Here is a 10,175-nt window from a genome sequence, read left to right on the forward strand (position 1 = left end):
TGGGGAAGTCGGAAGTTACTTGTGGAGAACAGGTTTGTACTGGTACAGAATCCAGGAACACTGGTTATGTTAATTGCCCGCCGTTACATGACTGAAATACTGTTGAAAAACGGCGTTAAACCCAAAACAAACAAACAAACAAACATTCTTAAGTCATTCGGTGTATCCGTTCAGAAATCGGGACATCCGGGAACAAGGGTTTAAAGTTTTGAACATGCTAAAAATTTTGCCACGGATAATATATCCGTAAGGAATCCGTATAATAAACACGTAACCGTTCCGAAAAGATCGTAACAGATCTTAAAAGATCGGAAGACACTATTTGTGGTAAAAAATCGAGTTATAACGGTTTTATTCCGGTTCTTATAGCGTTAATTAAGGTTCTGAACGATTGCATTAACCCAGTTCCCCCTACACATCCGGAGCAATCCGTGGATGGGAATACGGCATTCATCCGCAAGCCTGATTCTAGCTTAAAGGAAGTATCTTTTTAACTGAAACACTGCTTGAACATACGAACCATGTTTAATTATGTAAATTTCGCATAGAAATTTCACTGACTTTTTTTATGAACTTGCTTCTACAATGAATCATTCGTAAGTTGTGGATACAATCTACGGAAGACCATATTTTGCTTAAGGATTTAAATACTATTAATTCCAGAATATATATCAATATACAAATGCAAATGTAAGAAAGTGTGAAATGTAGATCAAATATATGTATATTTTTAACGTCATGTGAGCAGCGCCATGAGAAAACCAACATAGTGCGTTTGCGACCAGCATGGATCCAGACCAGCCTACAGTCTGGTCAGGATCCATGCTGTTCGCTTTCAAAGCTTATTGCAGTTAGAGAAATCGTTAGCGAACAGCATGGATCCTGACCAGACTGTAGGCTGGTCTGGATCCATGCTGGTCGCAGATGCACTATGTTGGCGCGGCTCATATATTGCTAGACTGGCGTGCAATAGTAAAAGACAACAGTGAAAATCAAAAAGCTATCTTTTATATTTAACATTTACCCTGCTATACATGTATTTCTAAAAGGGACTGGTCCATCATTTAACTTGGTCAGTGTCATTTATTATTCGATGGAGGTGTTCACTGAAAAATTACTGACTGAATAGCGAACAGTGCAGACCATGATCAGCATGATCTTGGTCTGTACTGGTCGCAAAGGCAGAATCACTTGCCGCCAACAGAGTTAAGGTTAACTAATCCAAAACAATCCATTGACGTACACACAGATTCAAAGGTCAGAAGTGACAAATTTCGAAATTCCTCTTAAAATGTCTTAAAAAAATGTTTTATTATGTATTTATCCTGCTGAAGGCATAAGCGCCGAAACGTTGATAAAAGATAAATGAGCCGCACCACGAGAAAACCAACATAGTGCATTTGCGATCAGCATCGATCCAGACCAGCCTGTTCGCTAACGGTTTCTCTATTTGCAATAGACTTTGAAAGCGAACAGCATAAATCCTGACCAGACTGCAGGCTGGTCTGGATCCATGCTGGTCGCAGATGCACTATGTTGGTTTTCTCATGGTGCAGCTCAAATTTAACGTGTTGTTGTTGAATTTTACTATATATAAATGTCTAAAATCTCTGACTTAAAAAAATCAATGATCTTTTCAATTTTTCATTTCCTGTCTCGTAATTTCATGTGGGAACCGAGGGCAATACATATTTTAGTAGAGCATACTGAAGAATTGGGGAAAAATCGATTCTATTATCTTTCCTTGTTTATTGAGATCAACGCTATACCTTGTTGTCTCCCTTCGACCGTCCAGCTAATATCGATCACTATCGGATATTTTTAGCGAGTGTTTCAGATCGTTATGGTTCGGCTATCTCCGCTTATCGTATCACGGGAGGTGCCGATCATAAAAAAAAACAAGGATTATAGATTAGAGATCTCCTGTAAAAACGTAGTGAGAAGGGTGATTTATTTTACACCAATTTTAAGTACCGGTAAAACAACAACAGCAAATATAGTCATCAACTTGGTTTAATTCTGTTTTTCAATAATGTAAAATACGGAACGGAAAAAAGAAGACACTACGTTATTTATTCTTTTATTTTGCATAGTCAAAGAGCTGAATGTCTGAGAATGCAAGACTGAGACTTGTCATGATTTTTTCACATTTCAACACATTCTCAGTTTTCTCATTTTTGTTGTGTGTGTGTGTGTGCGTGTGTGCGTGCGTGCGTGTGTGTGTGTTTGTGTGAACGTGGTCCTCATAAACACTTTATTCATTTGAAAAATTTTAACCTTTAGCCTGGTATATTTCTTCAATGGACTGGTCCATCATTCAATTTGTGCAGTACCATTTATCATATGAAGGGGTATTCACTGAAAATTTACTGACTGAACTGACAATGATCAGACTGCACACACGTGCAGGCTGACTTTGGTCTTCGCTGGTAGCAAAGGCAGAAACACTTGTCACCAGAAGGCTCAACGTTTAACTTAGTCCTGTGTTTTATTTTATTTAAGACTATCCGACATACATTTTGGAAGCATCAATGTCTCGATAATATTATATATCTTTACAATAAGTGCTTAACTTTTATAAATCATAAAGCTTAAAATTATGTTTCACATTCACGGATCTTTGTCGCGAGTATATTGTTCGTTGTTGTTTTGACAGTCACAAGATACATGTTTTAAGTTAACGCCATGTAAATTATAGTTTAGTAAGTACCTCTTAACGACACAAATTCATTGTCCTCTCTCAGGGTACTTAAATAAAATCATTATGAAACTAATGTCACGAGTGTAACTTTATCCTCAAGAAAACGCCTAAGTTATTAAGTGCCACTTAAACACGTGAAATATCTGTAATTGTGCGCGGTCCTTATACTCATTATGAAACAATTAACAATTTATCACAAGTTAGTTATCCTTAAGATTTTCCTTAATATTTTCCTTAGTGGTCCTTGAAATATACAAAAGCAACAACAAGAACTATCGAAAATCAAGAGGGTTTATAACGAACGGCAATGAAAAAACAAACAGACAGTTAGTATTTTCCTTAAACCACTTTAAAATGTCATTAAACATTTGTGCAACTTTCTACGGATGCAAATGCGGTTAATAATAGAAAACCCTGTTTTACAAGTTGTTTTAGGTATCACAGCATGTTGATTAGTATTTTATGAAATATTGTAAAGGGGCAAAAAGGCATTCTATCCTGCGTTCGCTCCTAATCGGTTCATTTAGACATAATCTTACCCTAATTTCACAGAAAAAAACGTTACTTACTGCTTAGCTATGTTTATTGTTTCAAATGTGTATTTGTGCCCTTTGTGCGTGTTCAATGTTGACCTTTTCACTTATGTTAGACCCGTATATGACTATTTCATAGATCAAAACACAACAATTCTGAATTTTACAGAAACTGAAGTATAGATATAAAGAATATGCTTAAGCAAACACTTCAGTTTGTCATATTGAGCTCAAATAGAAATGTAATATTTGCGTGACTGAAATAAGGTCTGTAGACAAACACATTGTAGTACTAACCATAGTGTAATGTAGCTATAAATACAAACAAAAAGGAAGATTTAATAAACAAAAACTTAAGAAACAGCACGATTTTAACGAAACATACTTAACTAAGTAATTACTCGAGATTTTTTCGAGAAATTGGGCACATGGATATAACATTCACAACCAGAGATTTTTCACCAAAATCCTGGTCTTCCTCCAAGATCAAAGCTGAAAACGTCGTCACCATTTGACACAAAATTGTGTATGACTTTAAACCTTACACTAAATAAATATAAATATAAATAAATAAATGTGCCTAGGATGTCCTTGATTTCTGTTTAAATATAATACAATACCATGATATAAGAGATCATTTTAAAGAACTCCTGTCGATTACATGTTCCAGCGTACTCTCCCATACGATGTATACTAAAAATATTCTAACAAAGTTGTCCCCCTTTCATGTTTAGAAATGAATGCCATTTGTACAGATTGCTGAAAACTAAGTTCCACCTAGTTATATAGAATTTCAGAACTGGGATATTATTGCAAATGCATCAAAATAAGATATGTAACAGCTATTTCTTCGAGAATGGAGAGTTTTTAAAGGCACTGAACTGTCCAAAAGTATGGTCCTCTTTATGCTGTACTTTTCCGGAAATCAATCATTATTGTTATGTATATATCATTCTAACACGACCAGCAAATAACCTATAAAGGCCTATATATAGAAGAACCTCAGTCAACCGTTATTTAAGAAATAATAAGTTCCCAAACGTGGTTTATCTTAGAATAACCCGAGTTTTGAGTTCTTATGCGTAAGAATATATCATGAAGGCCGCATCATTTATGACATGTTATCGAGGAGAATAGACGATGTTAAGCGAGAAACAAACATTATAAAAAACGGACTTGTGGAAACAAACTCTGCTGTGAGCAAAATAGAAAACAAAATAGAAAATATACAAGCTAACGTGTCGGCAGCTATTATCGATTTGAACAAAAATATGGAAAGAGTGTCTGAATCTCTGATAAATGATAAAGTCGAGAAAGTTGAGAAAAGGTCTGAATCGCTAATAAATAATGAAATTAAGAATATGCAAGTCATTTCAGAATCTTTGAATACTGAAATAATGAAACAATCAGTGACAGTGCAGAAAATGCTCTTTACGGAGAAAAAACGCTTGAGGGAAATAGCCGAAAAGTTTGAGAACAAATTTTCGACGTTGGAATCAGATATGAAATCTCAAATGACATTGATGAATGCATCATTGGAAAGCACTGTTGACAGTCTGGAACAATCAATGACAGGGCACAAGACACAGACTAACACTTCGCTCGTTTCGATGAATACCGATCTCCAATATATGATGAACGCAACAAACCAGCAGATAGAAGTAATGAACGTTGAATTCCGAAACATGATGGAAGATTCCAATTTGAAAATCGAAGAGACAAAAAGTGAAATCGAAAATCAAACCAATATAAAAATGAAAGAATTAAAACAAGATATACAAGAAAAGTCTATACAGTCGATGGAAAAGATCAATGAAGTTAGCCAAGATATCCTAACTAGAACAAGCTCAAATCTACAAAGTGCGAAAAGTGGGATCAACTATCGGCTAAATAATGCAGAGAGTCGATTGAGTTCAATTTCGTCAAAGCTTACCTCACTTGAAAGGGAACAAGGTATTGCATAGTTACTTACAGTTTGGTTCAGTCCACGTTGTTCCGCGGATCCAGTCTTTTGTAAGGGTACGCGTATGATTACATTCTTTATTTTTTAAAGCGTCGGATATGTCAATTTCAAAACGTTAACAATTCTTTCAATAGAAATTAGCCATTTACTCATATGTTCAAAATGTATGGAACAACCTAAATCTGAGCTCTTAAGATCGAATATTTATTCACCGAAAGTAACTCGCTTGAAATTCAAAGTACAAATTTAGACAAACATTTTTTTATAAATAGTATGTACACGTTTGAAGTACATTGTATTTTACCTCACAAGATGAACGTAAGTGATTTTTACATGTTGGATAGTTTTCATATTATATCTATGATATCAAATATATCTTGCAAGTACGAAAAGTTGAAAGACAAATAATTGTACATGTTCCCAATTTAAGTGTTGAGATTTTATGCTTTTTGTTACATTCGTTTCTTCATTTGTGATTTTTGTTTTTCGGAAGTATATTTTACCAGTTTAGTTTACTTATGGTTTCCTGTTAAAAGACAACACTGTCTGTCAATCTGAGTGAACCTGCACTCTCTTTGAAGTTTTAAAGGTGTTCTATTGAACAAACAATTAATTGGAGTATTTGTTTGTTCTGAGACCGTTTTGTTTCTATGTGGCTCAAAATTGGCACGCCTGTATTACTACGAAAGTCTATGGGCATTATATTTTAGTTGTGAATAATAATAATTATACTTTATTGCTAATCGGATAGGAATCCCACGTGACCATGAAATCACATGACCGTAAAAATTCATTAGCTCGACTATTTGAAGAATAGTCTCCCTGGCGTCGGCGTCACACTTTGGTTAAAGTTTTGCATGCAAGTACATATGGCTATCATTTAAAGGCATATAGCTTTGAAACTATTTTTTCTTTTTCTAGGTCAATAACCAACCTCACTGGGTCAAGTCTCATAACTGTGGCATGTATTTTGGCAAAATTATGATCCCTTTTGGTTAAAGTTTTACATGCAAGTTACTATCTCTAAAACTAATGCAGATATTGAATTGAAACTTCACATGTGTCTTCGGGGTTATGAAACTAGTTGATTGCATCAAGTCCCATAACTTTGACTTGCATTTTGGCAAAATTATACCCCCTTGTGAACTTAGAAAATTCTGGTTAAAGTTTTGCATGCAAGTTACTATCTCCGAAACTAATGCAGATATTGAATTGAAACTTCACATGTGTCTTCGGGGTTATGAAACTAGTTGATTGCATCAAGTCCCATAACTTTGACTTGCATTTTGGCAAAATTATACCCCCTTGTGAACTTAGAAAATTCTGGTTAAAGTTTTGCGTGCAAGTTACTATCTGCAAAACAAATGCAGATATAAAATTGAAACTTCACATGTGTCTTCAGGGTTATAAAACTAGTTGATTGCATCAAGTCTCATAACTCTGATATGCATTTTGGCCAAATCATGTCCCCTTTTGAAGTTAAAACTTCTGTTTAAAGTTTTACATGCAAGTTACTATCTCCAAAACTAATTCAAATACTGGATTGAAACTCTAAAGATATGTTAACATTTAGGGTAATATTCCTGCCTTTGGGACAACGATTCGAATAGTCGAGCACTGGCTGTCTTACGGACAGCTCTTGTTTTTTTTTATTTGTCTTCTTTTTACTCTCGTTTTATCGAGACAAGTCAAAAATATAAATGGCAGAGGTGTCTTTACAGTAAGGGGAGGTTGCGGTTTTCAGACTTAACTTTTACCCGCCTCAATTTCTAAAATGGACTGGTCTATCATGCAATTTGGTCAGTACCAATTATTGTTTAAAGGAGTGTTCACTCAAACTTTACATTGCAGACCGTGATCAGTCTGCACGAAAGGTTAATAATATTAAGTTGTATGAAGTGTATAATCTGGTCTTCGTTCTGTTAGACATATTTCAGTCTTTTTATCATATATCTTTTAATTGTGCTAGTGCAAAATCACACGCAACACAATATTAAAATTAAAAACAAAATCTAAAAATTTCTTAAAGATATTCAATGGCCATTTTTCACAAAAAATATTTCGTTTTAACATATTTTCTTCAAATAGATAAAATCTTCATTAAATGTATTCAATTTTGCTAAATATATAAATTAAGTTTGTATATAGAGCTAAATTCATAATTTAATGTCATACAGCAACATCATCTATTCAGTTATTTTAGTGGTAGTACACATTTATACTGTGTTTATTTACATGTATACAGTTATTTTAGTGGTAGTACACATTTATACTGTGTTTATTTACATGTATACAGTGTACGTGTACTATTTTAAACCTAATGCATAGTGCTGTTAATACACATGAACTTGTTAATTTTTATGTTAACAGGAACTTTATGAAGTAATTGTTCATGCTTTTAAATTTGAAGTTTGAACCTAATATACCTTAAAACATTTTGTGAACAGACTTTACATTCTTCATATTTTTACATTTATTCATGTCTGGGTGTTTTGATAAGGTTCAGATTAATTTTACATTTTTTTTTCAGACAACCAAGAAGACAATATTGACGGTCAGATCAGGCGGTTAAGCAGTAGAATTTCAAAGGAGGAAGGTTATAAAAGTTTTGATATTTATACATGTTGATCCGGTGTCTCAGATAAGAAATCCAAAGCTTAATACCGTCGCAAGATATCACCATTTCTTAATTACACTCATAATGAATAATATTCTATAGATAAATGATAATATTTTACATTTTCATATAAGACATCATTTGACTACCATTCAGAAAATAAAAAAAAATACTGAGATCTTGTTTTACGACTAGCAATTGCTTCATGAAAATTTGTCATGTCTTTAAAAAATAGTTGTGATTCTAATTGCAGCAAGGAAAGTAGCATTTTCAGCAAGACTAAACACAAAACACAGCTATTATAGTAAAAACGAAAAGATAATATTTGACGACGTTCGGTACAGTTACGGTGGAGGGTACAGCTCATCAACGGGAATCTTTACAGCACCGAAATCCGGAACGTACTTATTTACATATAACGTGGAAAGCCGCGACGAAAAGAAAGCTCATGTAAAGTTAGTGGTACGTGGATATTTTAAAACAACTGCTATTGTAGAAGGCGGGCCTAATCTCACTGGTGGGAATGCAGGTATAGCATATCTCTCCTATGATGACAAGGCTTGGATAGAGACATCAAGTCTAGACAACAAGTATTATATTTGGCCTTACAGGACAACATTCAATGGTATTCTAATTGACTGAAATTGAACAAACTTGAAAAAATGAACCGTCTTGTTAAAACGTTAAGAAAACACTTTTTACAAATCATCTAGATTAATCGGAGATGGTATGGCTAATGAAATTAAAAATTCTAGTTGAACATTCTTCAAAGTTTATTGAAGGTATATCTAAGTTACAACAATAAGTGGGAGACAACCTTTAATAATGGTCATTTTGAGAAATTAAAAATTGCTTAAAGATAATTTTCTTAATAGTTTTAACATTTAGTATATAAAGGCTAATAAATAGAGGATATTGCATGAGTGTCTTTTGTTATTAACTTGAACAAGGCTGATGTTTGTACACAGAATAAGCATGTGATCGACTTGGAAACTGAGTAAAACATTTTTTTTGTTTAACTCCCTTTCTTAAATAAAATGTAAACAAATTAAAAATCATTTCAATATACCAATATCTGTCTTATCGCAAAGGTTTATAATTTCATCTGTTTGATGTGATATAAGAACTGTAACCTACTTACAGAACTAAAATATGTCAATTCTGAAATAAAAGGAAATGGTGCTTTGACAAATTTTCAAATAAATATTATATATTCATAAGTAAAATAAACTTTCGTACACTGAGTATTTAGACCTTCAAATTGACAAATCACGTTAACGCTTGTGCTTGATGATTGTTTGATACCTTAATTTAATTTACTACGGGACTCGAACCTTGACATAAATACAATGGCCAAATTGTATGATGGCTCTTTTGTAAGAAAGGTACAGCGTTATTATTATAAGAATATAAAGTATTATGTTGTTTGCTGTTTTAACGTTCAATGATTTTGCTTATATTTTCAAACAGATTCGTGCACGACTTTCAACAAGATGTGTAAAATGTACATACAATGATTAAATTACTATAACTGATGTGTCTTGTTTATTTCTGTGTCAAATATATTGATATGTAATATATTCTAAAACTGCAGCTTATATACTTGTTAATACCCCCATCCACGCGATTCATCTACTCCCAATCCGTGATTCTATAGGCACCTCCCTGACAGTCCGTCCACGTAGTATCAGACTGAAATGAAATGAAAGTGATAATTACGTCACGATTTGGAATACAATTTACCATACACTCAATATTAGATGCGGACATGGCTGCTGACGAATACTTGAAGTTCAGACGGGAGTATCCGGTGTTTGCACAAATATGTGAATAATGCGAATTTATACAGTTAGTGTGCATAAACGGATATAATTAAATGAGCAAATGACTTTTTATATTTGATATCCACGAGGATAAAAGTTCGCTTTATAAATCATAATGAGTAGAGAGAATTTATACGAACCAATGACCATCCCTATACACTAGAACGGCAAAGTACCAGGCAGAACGAACGAGCGTGCGTATTCCACAAAAAAGTCCCATTGCCCCATAAGATAAGTTTCTATTCTGCTTTATACCACAGTCACACATACGGCACAAATAGCTACGTCTAGCTACGGATAGAAACGTAGTAACCCGTATCGATCCGTACCTGAGCTGTACGGATTGGTACGAATTGATACGGACTAATACTTTTAGGTACGTCTCAGGTACGTATCAATACGGATACATACGGATTACTACGTTTTTATCCGTGGCTAGACGTAGCTTTCCGCGCCGTATGTGTGACTGGGGTACTATACCAGTATACACGTCCGAATTGTACTTCACATTGATACTGTTTAAACATTTGCATATATA

The 10,175-nt window shown here is 34.0% G+C and overlaps 1 protein-coding gene across 1 annotated transcript; it reads left to right on the top strand.

Annotated features, from left to right (window-relative positions):
* The first annotated feature begins 4,346 nt into the window (after positions 1-4,346).
* On the top strand, positions 4,347-9,349 carry LOC123555022 (rac guanine nucleotide exchange factor JJ-like). Its single transcript, XM_045345538.2, has 3 exons — positions 4,347-5,187; positions 7,728-7,793; positions 8,068-9,349. The coding sequence occupies exons 1-3, from the start codon at positions 4,353-4,355 to the stop codon at positions 8,454-8,456; spliced, it is 1,290 nt and encodes a 429-aa protein (XP_045201473.2). The 5' UTR covers positions 4,347-4,352; the 3' UTR covers positions 8,457-9,349.
* Positions 9,350-10,175: the final 826 nt, after the last annotated feature.

Source organism: Mercenaria mercenaria, chromosome 7 (assembly GCF_021730395.1).
Source record: "Mercenaria mercenaria strain notata chromosome 7, MADL_Memer_1, whole genome shotgun sequence".
Lineage (NCBI taxonomy): Eukaryota > Metazoa > Mollusca > Bivalvia > Venerida > Veneridae > Mercenaria > Mercenaria mercenaria.